The sequence below is a fragment of the Oncorhynchus keta genome, chromosome 27, assembly GCF_023373465.1.
Source record: "Oncorhynchus keta strain PuntledgeMale-10-30-2019 chromosome 27, Oket_V2, whole genome shotgun sequence".
NCBI classification, from domain to species: domain Eukaryota; kingdom Metazoa; phylum Chordata; class Actinopteri; order Salmoniformes; family Salmonidae; genus Oncorhynchus; species Oncorhynchus keta.
Window position 1 is genome coordinate 38,745,953 of NC_068447.1, and position 27,899 is coordinate 38,773,851.

The window sequence follows — 27,899 nt, forward strand, 5'->3', positions numbered from 1 at the left end:
GGATTCCATCCGAGTTCTCCGCATTGCGGATTTTAAGGGGCCATACATACTGTATCATGGGCTACATTGCATACAGAGTGCCGAGGTCCAGACAAATGCCCTGCTGTTGCCCTCCAGACCTGGGCCAGTACTTACAAAGAGTGCTGATGTAGGATCAGTTTTGCCTTTCAAATTACAATAAAGAGGGGCAGGGTGGGGGGCTAATCGTAGATTAGCACATTTACTGAAATGTATTGTGAATACAGACCCAGATCCCCCCCCAGTACAGCAGGACACACTGCTAATACTACAGGACACATTAGTTACACCATGATTGAGACGTTAGGCTGCCGTTATATGACACAACTTGCAACTGAGTTGTTTGATTTTTTTCGAACCCCCGCCAATTAAAATGGATGTTGCAAACCATTTTAATTGTGTTTGAGTTGCTTCATGTAACAGCAAAGTTGCTTGAGATTTCACTTATAACGTGCAGCTAAAATTGCGTGGAAGTTGCTTTGTTTAACCCCAGCCTAAGAGGCCAGCAGGTGTTGTACCGGTTGACTCGAGGTAGAGTTGGGAGCCAAACCAGATATGTTATCTTAAACACCACACTGCTACACTGTTTCTGTCAAGACTAGACCAAGCAGGAACCATTCCCATAGTATGTGAACTACTCCTGTATTTTGGGGTGGCAGGTAGCCTAGTGGTTCGAGTGTTGAGACAGTAACCGAAAGGTTGTTAGATCAAATCCCAGAGTAAAAATCTGCAGTTAACCCACTGTTCCTAGGCCGTCGTTGTAAAGAAGAATTTGTTCTTAACCGACTTGCCTAGTTAAATAAAAAAGGTCAAAATTATATATGTGGTCCTTCTGTGGCTCAGTTGGTAGAGCATGGCGCTTGTAACGCCAGGGTAGTGGGTTCGATTCCCGGGACCACCCATACGTAGAATGTATGCACACATGACTGTAAGTCGCTTTGGATAAAAGCGTCAGCTAAATGGCATATATTATTATTATATTATTATATAAACTCAGCAAAAAAAGAAACATCCCTTTTCAGGACATGGTCATTCAACGATAATTCGTAAAAATACAAATAACTTCACAAATCTTCATGGTAAAAAGGGTTTAAACACTGCTTCCCATGCTTGTTCAATGAACCATAAACAATTAATGAACCTGACGAACGGTCGTTAAGACACTAACAGCTTACAGACGGTAGGCAATTAAGGTCACCATTGTGAAAACTTGACACTAAAGAGGCCTTTCTACTGACACTGAAAAACACCAAAAGAAAGATGCCCAGGGTCCCTGCTCATCTGCGTGAACGTGCCTTAGGCATGCTGCAAAGAAGCATGAGGACTACAGATGTGGCCAGGGAAATAAATGGTAATGTCCATACTGTGACATCCTGACATGACCCTCCAGCATGACAATGCCTCCAGCCATACTGCTCGTTCTGTGCGTGATTTCCTGCAAGACAGGAATGTCAGTGTTCCGCCAAGGCCAGCAAAGGAGCCCGGATCTCAATCCCATTGAGCACGTCTGGGACCTGTTGGATCGGAGGGTGAGGGCTAGGGCCATTCCCCGCAGAACTGTCTGGGAACTGCCTTGGTGGAAGAGTGGGGTAACATCTCACAGCAAGAACTGGCACATCTGGTGCAGTCCATGAGGAGATGCACTGCAGTACTTAATGCAGCTGGTGGCCACACCAGATACTGACTGATACTTTTGATTTTAACCCCCCCCCCCTTTGTTGAGGGGCACATTATACCATTTCCGTTAGTCCGTTCGTGGAACTTGTTCAATTTATGTCTCAGTTGTTGAATCTTGTTATGTTCATACAAATATTTACACATGTTAAGTTGCTGAAAATAAACGCAGTTGACAGTGAGAGGACTTCCTATTTTTGCTGAGCACACACACACACACACACACACACACACACACACACACACACACACATATATATATATATATATATTTTTTTTAATTAACTGGCACAAATTGTTTTCTTGGTGGTGGGTTAGAGTAGACGGCTCGATACTTTTTTCCCTAGGCTTTGTGTGGTGTCAGTAGAGAAAAGAGAAAACGATGCATGGCCGCTGAGTGTCACAACAGTCTTTCAGAGCCGCGGGTCCTGGCAATCCTCACAGCCTTCTGCAAGAATGGCGTTACTAGTACTGTGTGTGTCTATGGCGACATCAGATCTGGAAAAACAGGATAGAGAGGAAACACAATGCTCAAAGAAACTCCCCGAAACCCACAAACAAGTGCGGCTAGTTTTGTGTCGTGGCTAATAGCACAGTTACACACCTGCCTCAAGTGAGAGCGACAGAGAAGTGTAACCACGGCGTTTTACATGAGACTGTATAGGTCAAATGACGCCAGAGTCCATTCCGTTCAGTGTTTCCATGTCCCTCCCGCTCTAGTTCTCCCTCCTCCTTATCCGCTGAGGCAGTCTAGTTTTTCAAGCAAGGAGAAACGAGTGGATTGATCTTCGATTCCATGTCCTACAAAATTGCCATCATTTAGCAGACGCTCTTACCCAAGAGCGACTTACAGTTAGTCCATTCATCTTAAGATAGCTAGGCGAGACGACCACGCATCACAGTACATTTTTCCTCAATAAAGAAGTTATCAGCAAAGTCAGTGCTAGTTGGAAACTCATTGAACTATGGGCGAAATAAGACAGAGGTCGTATTTAAACTCTCTGAAGGAGGTAGGGTTTCATATAAATGAGATAAATATATTTCATCATCGTGATGTTGGGCTGACAGATGGTTCTTGGTCAGTTTGTTAAGATGAACCCTGAGGGGCTAACCTGGATAAACCACCAACGCAGCATTCAGTCTGGGTTCACCAGGCTACTGAGGGGCACTCCTGCCATGCCCCAACCTGTCAACAACCCCCCCCCCCCATCTCTCATTCTACAGTACTGTACCAATCTCTCCAGTCAATGGAGTGGAACAGACCCCCAAATTCATCTCTGCATCCAGTCGGCGGCTCCCTCGTAACTGAGATACACACAAATAAGGACAGAGGGATGAAGAGAGAGCATTGTACAGAGCATTGTAGAGGACAGAGAGTGGGCCCTTACCACCCCGCATCACCAAGCAGGGGGATGATGGATGAATAGGAGGCACATCCCAATAATAGATACAACCAGGACAGGGAGTGGGGGCAGATCGTTAGCTGAGGAGGACCAGGGTTAGGAGGGCAGGGGGAGAGGGTTGTGTGTGTGTGTGTGTGTGTGTGTGTGTCAGCCAGAGGCTGGTTCACTCTGACCTCATTTGTGAACTCTCCCAAGCCAGGAGAACAGAAGGGGTCAAGAGCCAAGTGTGCAGCTGTCTCAGTGTATGACAACACCAAGGGCCTGAGGCACCATGATCAAACAGAAGAAGAGCACATTTCTGCTCTGTCAACTGAACAACAGTGAAACATAAGCCCCGAACTCCCTGGGTTGAGCTGTGACACACAGTGGAATGTCAGCTACAGAAGACACACACACGCAAACACAGGAATGTCAGCTACAGAAGACACACACACACACAGGAATGTCAGCTAGCCTATAGCAGTGGAAGGAGCTGAGGAAGCAGTGACTGAGGGCCGTGATCATCATCATGCAAACAAACTTTCAGGCTAATGCTGTTATTTGCTTGGAGACAATAAAGCTGGTCACATATTTACATATCATGGCACATGCTGGAGTGCTGCGATAAACCCCCACCATAAATCAGAGTAAACAAACAAACAGGCTGATGGAACAAACGAGGGAGAACGAGAGAGAGAACGAGAGAGAGAGAGAGAACGAGAGAGAGAACGAGAGAGAGAGAGAGAACGAGAGAGAGAGAAACACAGGTACTGCAGAGTGCAGACCTGAAACTCACTCAGCCAGTAGTCTGCCCGAATCTTATCTCCATACACCATTCAATTATGTGTGTACCTACTAGCAATGGAGGATACCTATTCTGCGGGGGCGGAGATTGCCATAAATTGGGCTTTGACTGGCAGCCGGGCCCTCCTGGATCTTGGCAGAGTGGGGGGGACAGCCAGGTGTAGAGACCTTCCCTCCCTGGGAGAGCCATGCTGTGACCATTCTGTCACAAAATGCCTAGTCAGCTGGAGGCCTCAGTGTGAGTAGTGAGGACAACACAGGTCTCACTTTACATAGATCAGAGTAGAATATGGACAACTGGTGGAGGGAGGTCGGTCAGGCTGAATATCAGTACAGTGATAGGATCATGAAATGTACATTATGCTCGTAGTCTATTTAGGTTTATAGTCAACTTTATCATCGTTTAGAGCAAATTCTCACAAAGACCAAATCAAATCGTATTAGTCAGATGTGCCGAATACAACAGGTATTTCACCTTACAGTGAAATGCTTACTTACGAGCCCCTAACCAACAACGCCGTTTTAAAGAATATGGATATGAAGAAATAAAAGTAACAAGAAATTAAAAGGTTTTCCAATGCCTCACAAAGAAGAGCACCTAGACAGGTGACATTGAATATCCATTTGAGCTTGGTGAAATGATTCATTACAATTTGGATGGTGTATCAATACGCCCAGTCACTACAAAGGAGAAGGACACCGTTTAATGGCTGTAATAGGATAAAACTGAGTATTGATCAACAACATCGTAGTTACTCCACAATACTAATCTAAATAACAGTGAAAATAAGGAAAGCCTGCACATAATACAAATATCGCAAAATATGTATTGTGTTTGCAATAAGGCACTGAAGTAAAACTGCAAAAAAAAGTGGCAAAGAAATGTACTTTTTGTCCTGAATACAAACTGTTGTTTGGGGCAAATCCAACAACACATCAATGTGTACCACTTTTCATATTTCAAGCATGGTGGTGGCTACATCATGTTATGGGTATGCTTGTCATAGCCAAGGTCTATGGAGTTGATGATCAAAAGAAACAAAATATAGAGATATGCACTGGCAAAATCAGACACTGGGAGAGAAATTCACCTTTCAGCAGGACATTAACCTAAAACACAAGGCAAATTATACACTGGTTGCTTATTTAGGAATCCAAAAGTCCACTATTATGGCTAATCCTTATTGTGGCTAGCTTCACAGATGGGTCCGACCTCCATTAATCAAATAAGAACTGTCTTATAAATTAGGGTTATTTTAGATTTTGACACCTAGCTATATACTTAGCTAGCTAACCATATGGCTACTGAAACAGATGTTGTTTTGCCATGTTCTTGGGGAAGAACATTGTTTGTATCCATGAGCTAGCTAGGTTTTTTTTAATGACCCGCACTGTAGGTGCGCGAAACAACTTTACCAGCATCATAGCATACGTATCAATGAATCGTTATGACATATGAAATATGAGTGATCGCGTAATCAATATGTAATAACTACGTAAAAAATGTATGACCATGTTAAATTATCTGATGCAGTCTTATTCAGGTCCTGATTGGTCAACAAGCTTATTTGACACGTCAAATAGGTGTTAGACACTTCTGTTATTTAACGTGTATCTTTTTTGACAGACAAAGACCCAAAAGGTGTTTCATAGAAATCCTGGTTAAGAATGAAACAACTGAACAAATTAACAACGAAACAGCACAGCAAGTATGTGAAAGAAATAGGTTTTGTTTGTGTTTTACTGGTAATGGGGACTTACAGTTGAAGTCGGAAGTTTACATACACCTTAGCCAAACACATATAAACTCAGTTTTTCACAATTCCTGACATTTAATCCAGGTAAAAATTCCCTGTCATTAGGTCAGTTAGGATCACCACTTGGTTTTAAGAATGTGAAATGTCAGAATAATAGTAGAGAGAATTATTTATTTCAGCTTTTATTTATTTATTTTACCACATTCCCAGTGGGTCAGAAGTTTACATGCACTCAATTAGTATTTGGTAGCAATGGCTTTAAATTGTTTAACTTGGGTCAAACGTTTTGGGTGCAAAGCTTCCCAAAATAAGTTCGGTGAATTTTGTCCCATTCCTCCTGACAGAGTTGGTGTAACTGAGTCAGGTTTGTAGGTCTCCTTGCTCGCACACACCTTTTCAGTTCTGCCCACACATTTTTAATAGGATTGAGGTCAGGGCTTTGTGATGGCCAATCCAATACCTTGACTTTGTTGTCCTTAAGCCATTTTGCCACAACTTTGGAAGTATGCTTGGGGTCATTGTCCATTTGGAAGACCCATTTGCGACCAAGCTTTAACTTCCTGACTGATGTTTTGAGATGTTGCTTCAATATAGCCACAGAATTTTCCATCCTCATGATGCCTTCTATTTTGTGAAGTGCACCAGTCCCTCCTGCATCAAAGCACCCCCACAACTTGATGCTTCCACCTCTGTGCTTCACAATTGGGATGGTGTTCTTCAGCTTGCAAGCATCCCCCTTTTTCCTCCAAACATAACGATGGTCATTATGGCCAAACAGTTCTATTTTTGTTTCATCAGACCAGAGGAAAGTACGATCGTTGTCCCCATGTGCTGTTGCAAACCATAGTCTGGCTTTTTTTTGAGGTTTTGGAGCAGATGCTTCTTCCTTGCTGAGCGGCCTTTCAAGTTATGTCAATATAGGACTCTTTAGTGTGGATATAGACACTTTGGTACCTGTTTCCTCCAGAATCTTCACACGGTCCTTTGCTGTTGTTCTGCGATTGATTTGCACTTTTCGCACCAAAATACATTAATCTCTAGGAGACAGAACGTCTCCTTCCTGAGCGGTACGACAGCTGCGTGGTCCCATGGTGTTTATACTTGCGTACTATTGTTTGTACAGATTAATGTGGTACCTTCAGGTGTTTGGAAACTGCTCCCAAAGATGAACCAGACTTGTGGAGGTCTACAATTTGTTTTGTGGACTTGGCGGATTTCTTTTGATTTTCCCATCATGTCAAGCAAAGAGGCACTGAGTTTGAAGGTAGGCCTTGAAATACATCCACAGGTGCACCTCCAATTGACTCAAATGATGTCAATTAGCCTATCAGAAGCTTCTAAAGTCATGACATAATTTTCTGGAATTTTCCAAGCTGTTTAAAGGCACAGTCAACTTAGTGTATGTAAACCTCTGACCCACTGGAATTGTGGTACAGTGAATTATAAGTGAAATAATCTGTCTATGTCTGTGATAAAATGATTTGTGTCATGCACAAAGTAGATGTCCTAACCGACTTGCCAAAACCATAGTTTGTTAACAAGAAATTTGTGGAGTGGTTGAAAAACTAGTTTTAATGACTCCAACCTAAGTGTATGTAAACTTCTGATTTCAACTGTACGTAAATGCCAACAAAACAAAGTTTTGGTCAGTGTGGTGTGTAACCTTTATTTAACTAGGCAAGTCAGTTTAAGAACAAATGTTTATTTACAGTGATGCCTCTTGCACTGAGATGCTGTGCCTTAGACCGCTGTGTCCATGTGTGTGTGTTAACTATTTAACTGTACTAGAATGCTTAAAAGACTGCCATTTTTTTTTATTATATCGGTATCGTTTTTTGGGGGCAAGAAAAATATTGGATATCGGTATCGGCCAAAAATGTCAAATCACTAGTGAATACTAAATGTGGAATAAGTCAAGGGGTGTGAAGGCACTGTATGTCCAGAACAACTTCTCCAGGACAGAGCTCGGGAGAGGTTTGCTGTCTTGAAGGATCTCAACTTTATCCATCACTGCCCCTATGTCCCCTCTGCTCTGCCAAGCCGTAGAGGCTGCCAGCCTCGGTCTGTCAGCAGAAGTGTTGAATCAGTGAAAGAGCTGGGCTCATCTCCCAGACCCTCAGGAGCCCCACAGAACAGAAACACACAGAGCTCATTTGCAGTCTTGGCAGAGAACGTCACCCTAATAGTCCTCTCCTCAAATCAGCCTTGGACCGGACGGGCTGCTTCCCTGTTGCTTTACAGCTACAGTCATTGCTGTTTCCCGGCCACACTGTTGCCGCTCTCATTTCCTCCTGAGTGCTTCAATCAGGTCAGAGAGAAAGAGAGAAACAGAAAGCGAGAGACAGACAGAGACCGACAGAGAGGGGGACGGGGGGCAGGTAAGAGACATACCCAGCCTTGACCAGGTTTGTTTATGGGGGGATTGGAATGCAGTTCAGGCCCAGTTCTATAGCTTCTGTGGCCCAGTTCTATAGCTTCTGTGGCCCAGTTCTATAGCTTCTGTGGCCCAGTTCTACAGCTTCTGTGGCCCAGTTCTATAGCCCAATTATACAGCTTCTGTGGTCCAGTTCTACAGCTTCTGTGGCCCAGTCCTACAGCTTATGTGGCTCTAGAGGCATCAGACCTCTTCATACCAATCGGTTTACATACCTAAGTGGTATGTAAACAGAGACCGATACCCAGCCTTGAACAGGTTTGTTTCTGAGGGATTGGAATGCAGTTTAGGCCCAGTTCTACAGCTTCTGTGGCTCTAGAGGCATCAGACCTCTTCATACCAATCTGCTTACATACCTCAGTGGTATGTAAACAGAGACCAATACCCAGCCTTGAACAGGTTTGTTTATGGGGGGATTGGAATGCAGTTCAGGCCCAGTTCTACAGCTTCTGTGGCCCAGTTCTACAGCTTCTGTGGCCCAGTTCTACAGCTTCTGTGGCCCAGTTCTACAGCTTCTGTGGCCCAGTTCTACAGCTTCTGTGGCCCAGTTCTACAGCTTCTGTGGCCCAGTTCTACAGCTTCTGTGGCTCTAGAGGCGTCAGACCATTCTGTTTACACACCTAAGTGGATCCTTGTTTAACTAGTTTCCAATGAGGAAAATTCACATTTGAAAAACACCAGATGACCGCATTTGCATTTGGCTGGCTATTTTAGTTGTTTTGACCACATTCCCTTAATGTGCTGTGGCCACATCAGTGAAATTAAATTAATGGTAAATCATGTAGTGTCATTTTGGAGTCACTTTTATTGTAAATAACAACACTTCTACATTAATGTGGATGCTACCATGATTACGGATATTCCTGAATGACGCACAAATATTATAGCCGCCCCCCAAATGAAATCATGCTAACCTCCCCTGCTATAATAATATTTGTGAGACTCCAAAATGACACAATACATTCTATTGGGCACAAAATAATCTGAAACACAACCAAAACAAATGTCACAAGCTCCATATCAACCATTGCATGCTAGGAATATGGGACCAAATACTAAACTTGACTACTTTAATACACATAAGTGAATTTTGTCAGTTAAAAATGGGGGGACTGTGTATTTTTTTTATGCATCCTTGCTTCACTTGTTTATAAACAGAGCAAACTTTTTAGGCTATTTATATTTAACTATTACGTTGCCGGTGGTCACAGAGAAACGTCTTCATTCTACAGGGTTCATACTCACTGAGATGGAATTTCATGACCTTTCCATGACTTCATGAGTTATAACCAAATTTCCATGACCAACAATGGGCGGCGTCCTCTATATACGCATAAAAAGTTTGCGTAATATTGTATCGAATCTGGGAGGCCCTTCACCCTCCCCCTAAGTAGAATACCAGTTCGTAAATGTAAAAAACACGTGGTCAACCCTCAGTCTGGAGAGCTACTGGGTGTACAGGCTTCTGATCAAGCTCTGCTCAAACACATCAGAGCCAGTTGATCAAGGTCCGGTTTAGCAGCTCACTTCCAAAATGTGGTTTGTCAGAGGGGGACAGGAATAAAAGCCTGCACACCCATTAGCTCTCCTGGGAGGACGGTTGACCACCGCAACATTACCACCACATACTTTATATGCCGTTTTAAATAATTAGGTCATTCAAATGTATCGAATGGCCATGGTAGGCTACAAAACGTTTTACTGAGCTGAAGCAAGCCCACAAAATTTCATGAAAATGTACCTTTTCTAGTTTGGTCACATTTATCTTAGCTACCTTACAAGCGTCTACTTTGAAGGCTGACTGACCAGCATCGATTCAGTTGCAATGTCCCATACATTTGATACCCAAATCAACTGGAAGTATCTACAAAACAAGCCACATAATCCAAGAGAAAATGCTACATCGAAATCTTATTTCTTAAAATGAATGTTCACGATTCCCTCATTATTTTTATTCACTTGATTCCATTCAACCGAATACAATGGCGATGTGAATCATTTGTTTTGCCGAAAACAATAAATTGATTTACTATTTAATTGAAATCATATGAATAGCTTAATAATGTGCACTGAACAAAAATAACATGGAACAATTTCAAAATATTTAACTGAGTTACAGTTCGTATGAAATTTAAAGACGCCCTGATGAAGGTTCTAACAAACTTAGCCTTAAGATGCTTTGGGAAACCGGGCCCAGGTCTGTATGATGTGGGTAAAGCATGAACACCTAATACCACCTTACCGAGAGTCAAAGCATTCTTCAATGTTGTGAATCACAACTAGAGGTCGACCAATTAATCGGTATGGCCGATTAATTAGGGCCGATTTCAAGTTTTCATAATAATAAAAAAAAAAAATGTACACCTTTATTTAACTAGGCAAGTCAGTTAAGAACACATTCTTATTTTCAATGACGGCCTAGGAACGGTGGGTTAACTGCCTTGTTCAGGGGCAGAACGACAGGTTTTCACCTTGTGGGTTCGGGGGATCCAATTTTGCAACCTTACAGTTAACTTGTCCAATGCAATAATGACCTGCCTCTCTCTCGTTGCACTCCACAAGGAGACTGCCTGTTATGCAAACGCAGTAAGCCAAGGTAAGTTGCTCGCTAGCATTAAACTTATCTTATAAAAATCAATCATAATCACTAGTTATCTACACATGGTTGATGATATTACTAGATATTATCTAGAGTGTCCTGTGTTGCATATAATCTGACTGAGCATACAAGCATACAAGTATCTACCACTGAGCGGTGGTAGGCAGAAGCAGGCGCGTAAACATTCATTCAAACAGCACTTTTGTGCGTTTTGCCAGCAGCTCTTCGTTGTGCGTCAAGCATTGCGCTGTTTATGACTTCAAACCTATCAACTCCCGAGATGAGGCTGGTGTGATCGAAGTGAAATGGCTAGCTAGTTAGCGTGCGCTAATAGCGTTTCAAACTTCACTCGCTCTGAGCCTTGGGGTGGTTGTTTCCCTTGCTCTGCATGGGTAACGCTGCTTCGATGTCGTGGCTGTTGCCGTTGTGTTGCTGGTTCGATCCCAGGGAGGAGTGAGGAGAGGGACGGAGGCTATACTGTTACACTGGCAATACTAAAGTGCCTATAAGAACATCCAACAGTCAAAGGTAAATGAAATACAAATGGCATAGATGGGAAATAGTCCTATAATTACTATAATAACTACAACCTAAAACTTCTTACCTGGGAATATTGAAGACTCATGTTAAAAGGAACCACCAGCTTTCATATGTTCTGAGCAAGGAACTGAAACATTAGCTTTCTTACATGGCACATATTGCACTTTTACGTCCTTCTCCAACACTTTGTTTTTGCATTATTTAATCCAAATTGAACATGTTTCATTAAATTGATTGTATTGATGTATTATATTAAGTTGTAATTGTCATCATTCCAAATATTATTATAATATTATAATATAATATATATATATAATATAAATTAAAACATTATTTGGAATAATGACAATTACAACTTAACTTATATATATTTTAAAAATTATAAAAATCGGCCGATTAATCGGTATCGGCTTTTTTGGTCCTCCAATTATCGGTATCGGCGTTGAAAAATCATAATTGGTCAATGTCTAGTCACAACACTTCAGATCTGTATACCTGGGTCAAATACTGTGCGGCAGCTTGTCTCTATGATATTCAACAAAGAAAAGACGCTGCTCCCACACACTCCATGGAGCTTATTATGAGAAAATATAGTTAAAAGTATAGAGGAAAACACTTTTCCTTTTCCTGAGAATTAAAAAGACTAAGTAAGACCGTGTTTCAGTGAAATAGAGGACATCTTGTGCTCCTCACAGCCAAATGGAAACAATGTGAACTGGCTGCCAGAACACCTGTTGGTAACAATACACTTCTCTTGTGTCGAGTGCAGCTTCCCAGAAGCGCATTCTGTTCTCACCGCCATCAAACTCTAAATATCTGCATTCCTTACATGACTCAATTCCCCACAAATATTAGTCTCGTCTTTGTACTCATGATATGCAAGGGAGCTATATTTTTACAAACACGGGGACTTATGTTACAGTACTCTGAAACATGTTTAGACAAGGCATGTTGTTGTCATTGTTGTCTATGCAATGTTTAAAATCCCTTTACATATAATAATAAACTAGCAGATACTACAGTACTGCTTCTTGTTCTTCAAGTAATGTGACATTTTCCAGCTTGTCCTTAAAAAACGCAATGTGTTAAAACTGCTTGGCACGTACTCAATTATATCTGAAGGGCTTTTTTGAAAAGCACCTTGGGAGAACTCACTTGCTGCCATCAGTGCTGACAGATCTATTTCTCGTGACACATTGTTGCCGATAAAAAGTCAATTGAAGGCAAAATGTACATATGCTGCTTACAATACTAGAATCCTCTCTCGGGGGAAACGAGGAGAGCAGAGAGACTCAATGATCAAGAGGAGGGAATGTGGGGGGGAACATGGCTCTCCTGGAACAACCATTGGGTCATCCAACCGTGACAGGTTGTCTTAGACAGTGCATGTAAGTTCCCGACTAGTCAACACATCTGAAGGATCCACACCGTCATAGAAGGAGAGAGAAAGAGTTTGCCGTCTGTGAAGAAGGGTGCATGAAAGACAAAATGGTTTTCATGCTGTGCCATCATATGCCGAGGCAATCAGTGATCCGGATCCCCAGTCTCTCCGGCATTAGAAGTGCTGAATGAGAACTGTTAATGGGCACTCCAACAGTCACATAATCACAGGGACAATACATAGAGCCACCTCTCATCTTCTCCCTTTGACCAATACAGTTGTAAAGAGCCAATCTCAAAAGGACTATTGAGTTTAAAAAGGCCCTTAGAGGCCCCGGTACTGAGGGGTGCTGCTAGTGAAGAGGGGCCCTGTGAAGTTGAACTGAGCTCGAGCTACAGGAGAGGCCATCCAGCCTTGTGCTTTCATCTGATTATATAAAGGCCTCCTCTTTTCAGAAGCAAAAACAATCTGCAATTCATCAGGAGGGCCGTGTAGAACAGGAAATGACAATTGTGGACTGAATAAAGGAGGTTGTGTGTCTTCCAGTCTTGCCGGCTCACAATGGTAAACAACAACATACCAATGAAATGTGAAAGATACACTTTAAAACTACCAGGAAACATTAAGAATAGCTGGTCTGTCTGGTGATCCCTTATTGATGTCACTTGTTAAATACACTTTTAGTTAGTGTAGATAAAAAAGGGAGGAAGCAGGTTAAAGAAGGTTTTTGAAGCCTTGTTGAGACAATAGAGACATGGATTGTGTATGTGCCATGATAAAATACTTAAGTGTCTTTGAATGGAGTATGGTTCCCAGCCGCACCCATTTCACACGCCACAGTTTCCCACGTGTATTAAATGAGGTCCACCACCCAAATTGATGGTGGACCTAACTGTGGGAAGCATTAGAGCCATGCCCGACAAATCGAGGCTGTTCTGAGTGAAGGGGGGTGCAACTCAATATTAGGAAGGTGTTCCTAATGTTTGGTATAGTCAAGTGTATACTTGCTGAGAAATCACACAATTAACCCTGTTGCTATAAGGAATTCTTTGCAGCTCCACTATTATTTTTTTTTTGTGTGTGTGTGTGTGTGTGTGTGTGTGTCCTTCCACATGGAGACCAGGGGTCCTACCGCTATGCTATGGATGCAGGCTTAACAGGCTGAGATTGGACCGATCAATAAGCTGTTAGAAAACCTCAAATGCAAGGCCAACCAAATGGCCTGAGCAGGATTTCTGGCATCCATGAATTCTGATGAGGACACTTATCTAACTGGAGCATTGGGACTCTGCAGTATTTTTGTCTCCCCCGGCAATACACCAATCCAATGACATGACAGGTTTTAGAAATGAAGCTCACGTCCTCTGCCGACTCCAGGTAACCCCATAGAGATTGGTAATAATAAATCTGAGTGGAGCTTTCCTTTCCCAGAGCCTTCGATTTTCTGCGGTCCGGCAGCATTAACCATTTTCCCACCGTACGTACTTGTGTCCTGTGGTGCAAATTGTGGCCTAATTCCTTCATCTGTCCAGTGGGAGACTTTATGAGGATGCAATGGGCAGAATAGCCAGCATGCTACAATATAACCAGACATCACCCTTAAAAAGTTATCATGGTTGGCACTGGGCCCAAATCAAAGCTAACAACAGCTGTAGCCACAAAACAATCTGCAATTCATCAGGAGGGTCGTGCCTATTAGTGAAGAATAGGAAATGACAAATCGTGGACTGAATAAAAGAGGTTGTGTGTGCTGTCGCAACATGTTGTCTTCCAGTCTGCCGGCTCACAGTGGTAGACAAACGTTATCACATTTTCATAAGTATTCAGACCCTTTAGTAAATACTCTGTTGAAGCACCTTTGACAGCGATTACAGCCTCAAGTCGTCTTGGGTATGACGCTACAAGCTTGGCACACTTGTATTTGGGGAGTTTCTCCCCTGCAGATCTTCTCAAGCTCTGTCAGGTTGGATGGGGAGCGTCGCTGCACCGCTATTTTCAGGTCTCTCCAGAGATGTTCGATTGGTTTCAAGTCGCGGCACTGGCTGGGCCACAAGGACACTCAGACTTGTCCCAAAGCCACTCCTGCGCTGTCTTGGCTGTGTGCTTATGGTCATTGTCCTGCTGGAAGCTGAACCTTCGCTCCAGTCCCAGGTCCTGAGCGGGTGGTGGTTAATTTGAAGGTAGGTTGATGTGGCTTTCTTATGTTTGATTCTGGTCCTGGAGGAAACCATGGGTACCGCCACCAGAGTGACTCAAATCGATTCATCAAGGTAGAGTGGCAGTGACAAACAGCTGAGTGGGTTGAGCTGGCAGCCTGGCACAGACCACAGAGACAAATCGAGAGGCCTAGACGGGCAGGGCCGTGGTCCAACACGGCCCTGCCAGGCCTGAGATCGAGAACCATCTCTCTGCAGTTCAGTGGTTTTATTACCACAGTCAGGAGGAGCACAAAGCAAGCAGAAAGCCACGGGGCCAGACAAAGACAGCTTCGGGCCCATCTCTCCCTAACAACACCAACCAATCCCGGAGAAAGAGAACAGAGCGGGAGAATGAATCAAAGAAAACAAAAATAGCTCTAAAAATACAACCAGCAGGGCAGAACACCTGCAACATCACAGAGCAGGACAGGGTGGGTGGTAACTAAGGAACATCTGTGGAAATCAGAATGATGACTGAGGAAAGGAGAATCAATGACAACATCAAGCCCCAGCCTGCAGGAATAAAAAGCGCCACAAATCCCATCGTTCTAATTGCATCTCCCCTCAAAAGGCCACTAGAACTGAAGAAATAATCCTCATCTCGGCCTTAATTTCTCATTCTTATGCACGTGCGCTCACTGGCGGCTCACAAGGAGGGCTGAGAGAGTTATTTGCAGATATTACGAATCCAAAGAGCCAACTGTGCCTGTTCTCTAGTGGTGGGGTGTCGAGGGGAGTGTTAGTCAGGCTGGGGAGGAGTCAAAACTAAATTTATTATAGACATGTATGTATGTGTGTGTGTACAAAGAAGCAACCCCAACCTCTCAGTCACATCCTCGCTCTGTATATTTGCATTTCTGATCCCTCTATAATCTCTGCATCCATGGGAAACGTTCTGGTCAGGAGATTATGTGGGTAGAGATGCCAGCTGCCTCTGCTCCCAATGACCCTCGGTGCCTCTGCAGTGTAGAAGGGCATCTCGTACTCAGGAGTCAGACCAAAATTGGCCAATAGCGGCATTTCATACTAGCGATGTGCACGGTTACTAGAATATCCGAACGGACAATAGTATTTGAATACTTGTCTAAGTATTAAATAAATAGGATCATTTTAACACCGAAAAGGCCTTTTTCTTAATGCAATTAAAATATCCATGTGACATTTTTACACACAACAAAAATATTTTTTAAAAACGCAACATGCAACAATTTCAAAGATTTTACCGAGTTACAATTCGTAAGGAAATCAGTCAATTGAAATTAATTCAGTCGGCCCTAATCTATGGATTTCACATGACTAGGAATACAGCTAAGCATCTGTTGATCACAGATTTCTTCAAAAGAGATTGGGGCGTGGATCAGAAAACCAGTCAGTATCTGGTGTGACCAGCAGCGTGACACATCTCCTTCACATAGAGTTGATGAGGCTGTTGATTGTGGCCAGTGGAATGTTGTCCCACTCCTCTTCAATGGCTGTGCATAGTTGCTGGATATTGGCAGGAAGTGGAACACGCTGTTGTACACGTCGATCCAGCGCATCCCAAACATGCTCAATTGGGTGACATGTCTCGTGAGTATTCAGGCCATGGAAGAGCAGGGACATTTTCAACTTCCAGGAATCGTGTATAGTTCCTGGCGACATGGGGCCGTGACATTATGATGAAAATGAAATGTAGTTATGACGTGCATGGTGCGCCCCATAAAAAGACTGGTAGCATTCACATGTAGCTTGTTGTTCATGTTGGCCAATCAAAGAAGCTCAATGCGTACAAGGGGAGTGACAGTTCACGAATGCAATGCAAGATGGAATAAAATGAAGAATTTTAAGAAAGTGTGTGAAATGAGAAGGAGTAGCTAGGCTACAAGGAACAACCGACAGGTCTGCAATTGTTTCATCTGAATGGGGTTGGGGAGAAAGCGCAGCATGTGGCATAAATTAGTCGAGCTAGCTGAAGCTGACTAGCTTAGCTAGCTTCTCTACACTACTCCAGTCAAGAGGCTGGCTTTAGGACCACGTTGACGCCTCGGAGCGGGCGGGAAGGCTGTTATCCTGGCTGCAGTGAACAGCGCAAGTTTCCTCTCAAAACAGTGCAGAGTTGGAAGATGGCTCGTTAATTGCTGTTTGACTTGACATGAAACTAAATTAGAGTTTTTAATCCCACTGGCTGAGCTAGTGCGTAGAATGTTTATGTCCCTTATCAACTGAGGGGAATGAAGCTACAGCAGCCAAGGTGATAATGGCTGGAGTAAATTTGGCTTGTTTTTGGTGTTCACCAAATACCATTTTAGAGGTTTCAAATTGTTTATAAAAGCAGTAAAGCTTTCGATTGGACCTTGTGTGCAATTGACCGATAAATTGATCATCTTACTTGAGATCCGCCCCTCTGTGCAGTGCACACGCCATCCAATCTTCCCTGCTCTCCCTCCTTCGTTTCCCTTCCACTCTCCACTTCCTTATCTCCCTTTAAAAGCAGCTGGCTGTGAATAAGCACCGTCTGTCACCACCTTCATGAGATGAACAGAAATTCATCATTGTGTGCTTCTGTCCGAGGTCGACGTCACTGCTCAAAAAGGCACAGCTTCACACAGCTGCTAGCGCTGTGATATCACCCCCAGCCTCCCACCGTGTACCTGTCTCTCCAAGCATCAAGCCATTAGCCTGAAAGCTGCTTATCAGGGTGTCCATGACAGAGCTCACTCTGCTGCACAGGGGAATGACAGACCCCGTTTGTTTGTCCACGGATGGAGGGAGGTAAAGAAAAAGGGAAACATTTCCCTACGTGACTAGATATCTGTCCCAGGATGCATTGTCTTAACAGAACAGCTGCATTATATTCCCAGGCCATTGACTCTTACGCTTTACCATTAAGCTTGGGGATAATGTTCCCTGTGACAGAATGTGTTATTCATACTGACCATTTACAAGGCTGACCTCACCTCATCTCCAGGGGAATAAACTGCAGCCATGATGCTTCACTGCATGGGGTCAATTAACAGACAAGAGACAGCATGCGCGTGTTGTACTGCACTTCCACAGGCATCTATGTACCTAGAGACACGGCTGCTACTCCCGACACCACACCGTGGCACGGCCACTCCACTCCCTCGGTCAGAGAAATGAAGGGGGCATTAGTGAAAGCAGCAGACATCTCCTCTGTCTGTAAACACCCGGCCTGCCAAGTCATGCCCCCCCAGATCATATTAAAACGTCATCATTGCTGCAGGCCCTTTTCATCACCATGCTGACGGTCTCAAAGTGACAGACAGGACAATAAAACAGGGATAAGTAACAAGTGCCCGGGACACCCGTGTCACTCTGCATCTTTGTTAGGTTTCCAACGCGGGCTCCCACACACGCTGTCCGGTTCGCCACTAGTTATTAAAAGTCTGTTCCCCGCCAGGCAAACAAACAAGTGGAATATATTTTAAACGCCACGCAGCTTTGATGGGAACGACAAGTGTTGGGCCAATAGACTGGCACCACAGAGCCTCGTGTGTCTTCCCTGGTTCCCTTTCCTCCTACTCTCGTCCTGTGAGAGGGTTCAGTGGGTCTCTCATGCTCTGTAATGTGGGAACGGAGGAGTTGAAGTACGGGACACATTCCAGGCCGTCTCTATTGCACACTGTGCAGATGATCCGATGTCTGGAGAATGCCTAAAAGTGTTTCTAGAACTTCTCATGAAGCAAATTAAAAACACAGTAATCTTCTGAGATGTGCTCGAAGTTAAAACACTTTCTCCCGACCAGATCTGATCGTCTGCGTAGCTCGACTGCAATGCAAATGACCTGGAATGCGACCGGAGAATGCGACTACAATAAAGATGACCCGGAACACAGCCTATATAAAAATCACCTTAGTACTGAGCGAGAGCTGCTGCAGGAGTCGGCCGTGTCAGGGGCGGAGAGGGAGGGATGGAAAGAAGGAGGGGGGATGCTTTAGTATTCACAGCAGCTGCTGCTGTCTGGGGCCTCCGCGCACCCATCCGCTCGCTCTCACTCCCTCCCTCCTTCCCCACTGACAGCCTAGCTGTCGGACAGACGGGCGGATTGGATGGTGGGATGGCGGGCGAAGGAGAGTGACAGGGTTGGGGAATGAGCCCAGAGACAGCAGCCAGTAGGAGGGAATGAAACACGTCAGGCCTGTAATACCACACACACACACTGTTACGTTCCCCAGTTTCTGTATTGATTTGGGTTTGTATGTTGCAGTTGATTGGTCGGCCCCATTTCAGATTGGAGATCTTACCCCGCCCTCTCGTTAGGAGATACAGCTGTCTGCAATTACCGACTATTTCTGCAGCTTGAAAAACCAGTGATGTCCTGTGTTGGTTGTTGCCCAGTATAAGTTGTTGTAAAGTATTTTATAGCCGGTCCTGCAGAGGTATGTGTATGCCATAGGATTTAGTGTTTTTAGTTTATTCAAATTGTTCAGAGTTTGACTTATTCTGTTTCATTTGGGGGGAAGAGGGGGGAAGAGGAAGGCACCTTGGGAGTGTTTAGGCAACAGGCCTGCGGGCATGCATATACCCGTAGTATGTACTCTGTCTATGCACAGTAGGTAAGACCTGGGCGGACCACCCCCTGTATTTTGGTTAGTGTGCCAGGTGGTGCTAAGAATAGGTAAGTAGTTGGTAGGTAGGAGAGGGGACTAACTTTTACTTTCTTTGCTTTGGTTCCGTCAAGCCCCTTTTCCCGACAATTACCGTGTTAAGGAAATACATTTCCTGTTAACGGTAATATTCTCTGCCTCGGTCATCCTTTCCAGCACTTAGTCACATACCTCTTTCACTCCACGGGGAGTTGAGTGTATTAGGGTGCTGTGTTCCCTCCTCCAAAAGGCGTGAGTAACACACACGGCTGGTGGCACCTTAAATTGGGGAAGACGGGCTCATAGTAATGGCGGGAACAGAATAAAGGGAGCGGTATCACACAAGTGGTTTCCATGTACTTGATCCCATTCACTCCCATTCACTCCAATCCAGGAATGATTGACCCCGTCCTTCCCTCACCAGCCTCCTGTGACGCACACGTGAAGACGAGATCAAGTGGAGTTCCATCTGCATCTGGAATGCAGTGGGCCAATAACCAAAGGGAGAAGGTTCTAACCTGTCTAAGCAGGCCGGGGAGACTGTAATAATGCTTCTATCTCAAACACTGGAGCATGACTGATAAGGGCTGATAAGAACCATTACAATGACTAACAATTCCATAGTCCATGATCATGGTGAGCTATAGAGCATCAGAACGTTGTTACAAGCCCATTAAGTTCAGAGGTATCACTCCCCTCTGTGACAGGCCTGTTGTCAGTGAGCCTCTCTGCACCATGACGGAAGTAAGACTTTGAGACCTTCTCAGGCTTGTTTCTGTCCTAGGTAAGGCACTGTGAAAGGAACCATCACCGAGGCAAAGCTAAATGAACACATTTGATCATCGCTAAACATTTTTATTTTTTTATTTTGAGAATGTGTGCATTGTTATTATATTGCTCGTTATTGCTGCATTGGAGCTAGAAACATAAGCATTTTGCTACACCTGTGATATCAGCAAAACTGTGTACGTGGCTAATAAACTTTGATTTGATCTAAAAAATAAAAATAAAAAAAAAACAGGGAAGACTGGGAGGAGTGTGACAGTGCTATGCTGTTACTGTCAGTGGTTAACAACCCACTGAGCGACAGACATTTATTTACAAGGCAACCAACACTAGTTATTTACTTAGCTGGAGCCTTCTGTAATAGCATAATTTTCTGGTAGTGTTGTCTCCTACTGACATTGTGTGAGCTGGGAACAAGGGGTACCGTTCTACCCAAATACAAATAATGAAATGGTGTTTGGTGATAAAACAATGCTGTAAGGAAGAAGATTTTCCTGCCAGTGTATAGAGACAGCCGTTAGAATGGATACAAGACTTTTTCCATCGAAGCGGAAATATGTTAAGAGTTTCGGACAGAAGTTACAGACGTTGGCTGGGTAAAGCTACCCTCGACTGGTTGAAACAGAGCAGCCATCTCATAAAACTAGCACTGTGAGACAAACCACATTAAACACCACACTACAGCGGTACTCTGCTGGGCTGGAGATTGTAAAACCAGTGTGAAATGGTTCTCTCATTAATGGTTTTATCATAACGAGACACTGCTGGGCTATTTAACATAGTGCCTTCAGAAAGTAAAGTATTCACACTTCTAGACTTTTTCCACATTTTGTTGGTTCCAGTTTTCATTTCAAATGGATTCAATAGAAGAAGAAAAGTACACCACTTTTTTTTATTTTTTTACAAGTTAATTAAAAATCAAAAGACGAAATGTCTTGCGTGAATAAATATTCAACCCCTTAGTTATGACAAGCCTAAATAAGTTCAGTAGTCAACATTTGCGTAACAAGTCACATAAGTTGCATGGACTCCGCGTGCAACAATGGTGTTTAACATGATTTATGAATGTTTACCTCATCTCTGTATTCCACAAATACAATTATCTGTACAGTCGAGCAGTGAACTTCAAGCACAGAATCAACCAGGGAGGTTTTCAATGCCTCACAAAGAAGTGCAAAAAAAAAAGAAATTCTGACATTGAATATCCCTTTGAGCATGGTGAAGTAATTAATTAGATTTTGGATGGTGTAAAGGTACAACTAGTCACTACAAGGATACGGGCACCTTCTTAACTCAGTTGCCAGAGGAAGAGGACCACTCAGGGATTTCACCATGAGACCAATGACATTAAAACAGCTACAGAGTTGAATGGCTGTGATATGAGAAAATAGAGGATTGTAGCTACTCCATAATACTGACCTAAATGACAGAGTGAAAAGGAAGCCTGTACAAAATAAAAAATTATCCAAAACATGCATCCTGTTTGCAACAAGGCAGTAAAGTAATACTGCAAAAATGTGGCAAAACAATTAACTTTTTGTCCTGAATACAAAGTCTTACTTTTGTGGCAAATCCAATACATTACTGAGTACCACACTCCATAATTTCAAGCATAGTGGTGGCTGCAACAAGTTAAGGGTACGCTTGTTGTTATTATTAAGGACTGGGGAGTTTTTCAGGATAATTTTTTTTAACAGAATGGAGGTAAGCACAGGCAGAATCCTAGAGGAAAACCTGCTTCAGTCTGCTTACCACCAGACACTGGGAGATGAATTCACCTTTCAACAGGAAAATAACCTAAAACACAATGCCAAAACTACACTGGTGTTGCAAACCAAGAAGACAGTGAATGTTCCTGAGTGGCCAGGTTAGAATTTTACTTAAAGCTGCTTGACAATCTATGGCACGACTTAAATGGTTGTCTAGCGATGATCAATTCCCAATGACAGACATTGAAGAATCCAGGTGTGCAAAGCTCTTAGACTTACTCAGAAAGGCTCACTGCTGTAATCACTGCCAAAAGAGATTCTAACACTCAGGGTTGTGTGTATGTATGTAAATGAGATATTTATGTATTACATGTCCAATATATTTGCTAATATTTCTAAAAACATGTTTCCACTTTGTCATTATTGGGTATTGTGTGTATATGGGTGAGAGAAAAATGGATTGAATCAATTTTGAATTCAGGTTGCAACAACAAAATGTGGAATATGTAAAGGGGTACAAATACGTGTCTAATTGTAGATCTGCTTATAAAAGCAGATCACACAATCAGGTCTGATTCCAGGATAACACTGGATGCATTACTTCTTTTAATTTTTCCCTCATTTTTAAAGCATTTTTCTCCCCAAACTTCGTGATATCCAAATGGGTAGTTAGTCTTGTCCCATCGCTGCAACTCCCGTACGGACTCAGGAGAGTCGAAAACGTGTCCTCCGAAACATGACCCTGCCAAGTCGCACTGCTTCTTGACACACTGCTCGCTTAACCCGGAAGTCAGCCACACCAACGTGTCGGAGGAAACACCGTACAGCTGGCAATTGAAGTCAGCTTGCCTGCGCCCGGCCACCACAAGGAGTCGCTAGAGCGCAATGGGACAAGGACCTCACATTCGGCCAAACCCTCCCCAAACCCGTACGACGCTGTGCCAATTGTGCACCACCTCACGGGTCTGCGATGCAGTGCCTTAGACTGCTACACTAGTCGGGAGGCCCGCAGTGCACTACTTTTGACCAGGGAGAAATGGCACCCTATTCCATTTATAGTGCACTACTTTTCTAAAATGGGCCTTGGTCAAAAGCAGTGCACTATAAAAAGGGAATAGGGTCCGATTTGGGACACACCCTCTGACTACTTAAAGAGAGGACGTGTGCTACGTTTCCAATCCTGACCTGGAGCCACTCAGCAAGATAGAGAGAGCAGCATCACATTGGCTCTTCTCCTGTTTGGCTCAGAGCCACAGATGTAATGCTCATGGCTAGAATATGCAGTTACGAAGACGGGATGGGAAATGCTCTTCTGGGATCATAGCACTTTCAGTGCAAATTTAGGGTGTATTAATCAACCACCCCATACTCATTTACACACAAACGCAGCATCTGGATTGCACACAATCCTGAAGATGTACTGTTCCATTGACGTACAATAATGTAATAAGCTATCAGAGTATTATAGATAGACCCGTGGTGCTGTGGAGACTGGGGAAGGGAGAGAGAGAAGAGTCAATGAGGGGATTGAATGAAGGGGAGAGAAATCACAAGACAACAGAAAACCAATGAGAAGGCATGTCCCTAGGAGGGTAGATGAGGAGGGAGAAGCAGCCCAGAGAGAAGAGAAAACAACAGAGAAGGTGGAGAGCATTGAGCAAGCTAAGAGGGTGAGGAAATGTTAAGATAAGGCAATACTGCAATAATTCTCAAAGATATGCAATCATGTGTTACTGTAGATTAGTCTACTTGAGCATTGGACTTCTATGCATACAGGTGTGTATGTGTTGTAGTAGAACTTAATCTATCCCTCAAGGGAAATTGATTCATCACCACCGGCTTCGACAAGACAAAGTACAAAGACAGTCGTCGATAGCAATAAAGTATAGCTTTAACAAGTAAGCAAAGCAACAGATTAAAGATTCCAACCCAGCTTCAGCTTTTGAGCTCAGGCCAACCCCACCATCACAGTGTAGTTCAGGTGCCTGTTGTCATAAACTCACTGGCTGCCAACAGATGGGCAGTGGTGCCATGGTTACCACTAGCCAGGCTACAGTGTGACAGACCCTACTTGTCTATAGCCCTGTAACCCAGGCCCTGCATCTCAGGACTGGAGTTCACAACAACATCGGCCTGGTAACATCAGATCCTCAGACAGCCTCATCTAGGCATGGAGACCCCATCAAAGATAGATGATCGGTGAATTAACCATGAGGCTGAGGGATAGACACAGATAAACACTACACAGAGACTGGCTGGGATAGCGACACCATGTAGAGGCCGGCACGGCTGGCACGGCTATCAAGCGCAACAGTTTGCCAAACCCCACATTTGAAAGGAAGGTAGATAACAGGCACACTATCGATTCTAACTATCGATTCTAACTATCGACTCCCCCATCACTAGTGTTTCTTCAGAGCGTCTCGTCACTCGGACCATGGCTGCGTCCCAAAAAGCAGGGTGCTACTTGGGACAGTCCATACAGCAAAACCATACACACGTCGAAACGTACCACTTCCTCCCACCACCCATAACAAGTTGCCATGTAAGTATGACAAACAATTCCCGCTTCATGTACATGCGTCTCCTTGTGTATACGCAAAACCAGTAACCACATTCATGTAAAACAGAGATAAGACAAGAGAGAGGGATAACGTCCATGAGGTTTTTTAATATAGACCACACAGCGAAGTGAATTAATCCTATTTTGTTTTTATATGAAGATTTGCTAAAGTGACAAAATTCAGCATTTTGACATGTCCCTCTGTCAACCCCGTGTCACCCACTTCATTCCAAAATCTCTTCAAGTTTCACCATCTTCATAAATCCCTGGTTATTGTGTTGCTTTGCTTTGACAAAAGTCATCTCTGAAGATTATTATTGATTCCATGCAAGTAGCGATTCTTTTAAGTATGTCCTTTGTTTGAAGGTCAACCTTGTCACATGAACTGAACTCACATTTTAATATGGTGAAACCATTCCTTTTTAAATATATGTTTTTCAAAAGAAACATTGAACATCTAATAGTGAGAACAGTGTAAAGGCAGGTGAGCCGTTCCTAGTCTTTTTTTTGCCATTTTCTGGTGTTTTGTGGTGGAAAACGGAGCAGGTCGAGCATAACGTGTCCACCCTGTTACAAAGACAGCAGGCTAGAAATGTTCACACCTTGTTTCATGTGCAGCTTACATTCAATTGCCCCTCCCTGTTGCACACAACAAGATTCTAGTCCTCATGGGGAGTTCTGGCTCACTTAAGAAGAAATCATCCACCCTGTTACAGTCCTCCCTGTTACTGTATTTGTCACAGTCTTTTTCCTTGTACCTCTTCAGATGAGATTTAAAAAATGTTTTTATCATGTTTAACATGTGATCTTTATGACAGGATGTTACAAACAACAAAAAATTTAACCAAGTTACACTTCTCAAAAAGGCACTGGATTGGTGGAATGACCCAGTTTATACTGCTTGATGTACTGGCATAAGCAGTCTAGGAGACAAATAAAGGCCACACATAACTGATCCTTCCACTATCCTGGAGGCCAAAGACGCAGCCCAATTACAAGCTTGACTATTTATTCCATTCCAACCAGAGACCGTGTGCAGTCCCAGTTAACCCCACAGCTATGACTCCGGCCATTAACTGCCCTGGGCAAATAGGATTACACCGAAAGGACAACACATAGTGTGTGTACTGGCAATTCAACAATTCAAGTCTTCTGAATGTGATTATCTGAGTGGACATTGGGGCAGGTGAGAGTTAACTAGAAGAATGCATGTTGTCACAGCTCACGTATGGGGTCAATTTGATTTCACAGACCAGACCAAGGTTACCATAGTACGACAAGTATGCCATATTACGAAACACATCATGGTCAAATGCATAACTTTGAAGAGTAGGCCTAGGCTGCAAAACCTCTGAACGGTAATAACAACACTAAACATACCTGGTTTGACGGTCTTGATACGGATGGGCTCCCGAAAGTGGCGGATGACAGCGAGGGTGTCTCGGTTGGTCAGGCCGCTGACAGGGGTGCCGTTCACTTCCAGAAGCACGTCCCCGATGTTCGGTAACCTCCCGACGTGACAGACCACTGCCTCCGTAATCACATGTCCCAGGTATGGGAATTCTCCCAGCTCTGCTCCCCCTTGTACGTCCACAACCGAGCCGAACTCCTCGGCATTCCCCCATGATAGCGCGCACTCCTGGACTTTACCGGACCAGTGCTTCTTCTTCTTAAGCGTTTTGGACATGTTTAATCCCTCTTGTAAATCTTTAGAGTCCCAGACTGTGTGGTTGTTTGAGACACGAGACAAGCAGTTATTTTTAAGATGCAGATGTGACTATTGCACAGAGATAATGAGATGAAACAATCTGCTCACTAGTGTTTTTGTATTCCATTCCATTCATTGAGCAAATGTCATTTCAAAGCATTATCCGTATGAACATCCCGAATTATTGGAACGTCACCGGTCGGCGATACAATAGACTGTAGTGCAAGACTATCTGCGTCAGTGTTGTCGCAGGAGGCTAGATCGATCGCGGGGATGCTGATGTTGTCCCTCGCACTAAATTCTTGGGTAGCTGGGCAATGAAGCTCTACTTCTGAATGAGTAGCCTACTGCTTACTTACAGTGAATCGGTCTGATAAACAGTTTTATAAAAGCATATTACGCACAATAGCCAATAACTCAATTTTGGATCGATCCGTCGTTGAGTCTATAGCCTTGACTACACAGACTCTCCACTTGACTCAGTCGATGTATCAATTCCGTGAACTAAATTACCCAGAACAACTAGCTATGTCGTTAAATTATTGAGCATAAACAACTGTTGCCTACACCCTCTGACAATTCTTCATCCAAAATTCGCCAGGGGCCAACTTAGTTCCGCGCACTTGTTTTACCTCCTCCACCGGTGACTTCAGCGACGCAGTCCTTGGAAACGGAACAACATATCTGGCATCAGCAGCGAATGTATTCGCAGAACTCGGGTAGTGTAGCCTACTCTGCTGGCAACTTGCTCCCTATTCTTCAACCCTCGTAAGCCCAGCTCAGAGAGCCCCGTCTCGTCAGTTGACGCCCCATGTGGTCTCGTGTCAGATTCAGCCCGGTGGCTCACAGAACTGGGGAGATTTAGGCGCAGGAGTCTATGGAACTAACCATAAAACAAGAAATCACGAATAACTTTTTTGCTTGTTTTCACCTTGTTGATTTCTTGAAGGAAAGCCCATCCAGGCGCCAATGACTGCTTGGGGTTGCTTCCAATCAGATGGTGGGAACGGAGTAAAACAATGCAAATCAACCAATGGAAATTGTTGGGCGGGGCTTCTGCGCAAACTCTGTTCCAATTGACCCGCTTAGCTTGATTTAGCTCGTCAAAGCTTTCTGGGTGGACTGAGTTCCCAGTCACACGCGTTGGGTACGTTTTGGGACCCGGCGCTCAGCTGAGTAAATCGAGCGTGCCCACTAGGTAGATGAAATATTGCAACAATATTATTTTCTTGTAGATTACAGACGCTGTCAATTAAATTGCCATCATAGTGCTATGAAACTACAAAGTAGTCCTAACAATTGTAATTAGTAGTTTGTTAACTGGAACCAGGACAGTGCAATTACAAATCCATTTGTATAATTTTTATAGCATACTGTAGGGCCAAGTATTTTCGCGTGTAATTTATTGAGGGGAGGATGTCCAGTGCGTCAACTCTTGCGTAACTGTGCCATCTTGTGGTTAAATTAACTTGTAGGTCCTGAGAATGTGTAGACACAGAGCAGTAGAGGCTCCTCAGAGGAGGAAGGGGAGGACCATCCTCAGTGAATTTCATAAAAATGTAAATGGTAAAACACTTAAAAAGTTGGCCTTTTTAGATAAAACTATACTCACGCCACCAAATAATGGATTAAAATACACTATTTTGCACAGAAGGTCGACAGTAGCCTCAACAGCACTCTGTAGGGTAGCACCATGGTGTAGCCAGAGGACAGCTAGCTTCCGTCCTCCTCTGGGTACATTGACTTAAATACAAAATCT

The 27,899-nt window shown here is 43.7% G+C and overlaps 1 protein-coding gene across 3 annotated transcripts in view; it reads right to left on the reverse strand.

Annotated features, from left to right (window-relative positions):
• The window catches only part of LOC118359979 (membrane-associated guanylate kinase, WW and PDZ domain-containing protein 3-like), a 195,799-nt gene extending 168,698 nt beyond the window's left edge, over positions 1 to 27,101 (reverse strand). Inside the window, exon 1 of one of the 3 annotated variants that reach the window (XM_035738948.2) lies at positions 25,813 to 27,100. In XM_035738948.2, the coding sequence (XP_035594841.1) occupies positions 25,813 to 26,119 (307 nt within the window). In that variant the 5' untranslated portion in view covers positions 26,120 to 27,100. Of the gene's footprint in view, positions 1 to 25,812 lie in introns of all 3 variants that reach the window. The other 2 variants (XM_035738947.2, XM_035738950.2) reach the window with 2 other exon arrangements.
• Between the last annotated feature and the right edge of the window lie 798 nt (positions 27,102 to 27,899).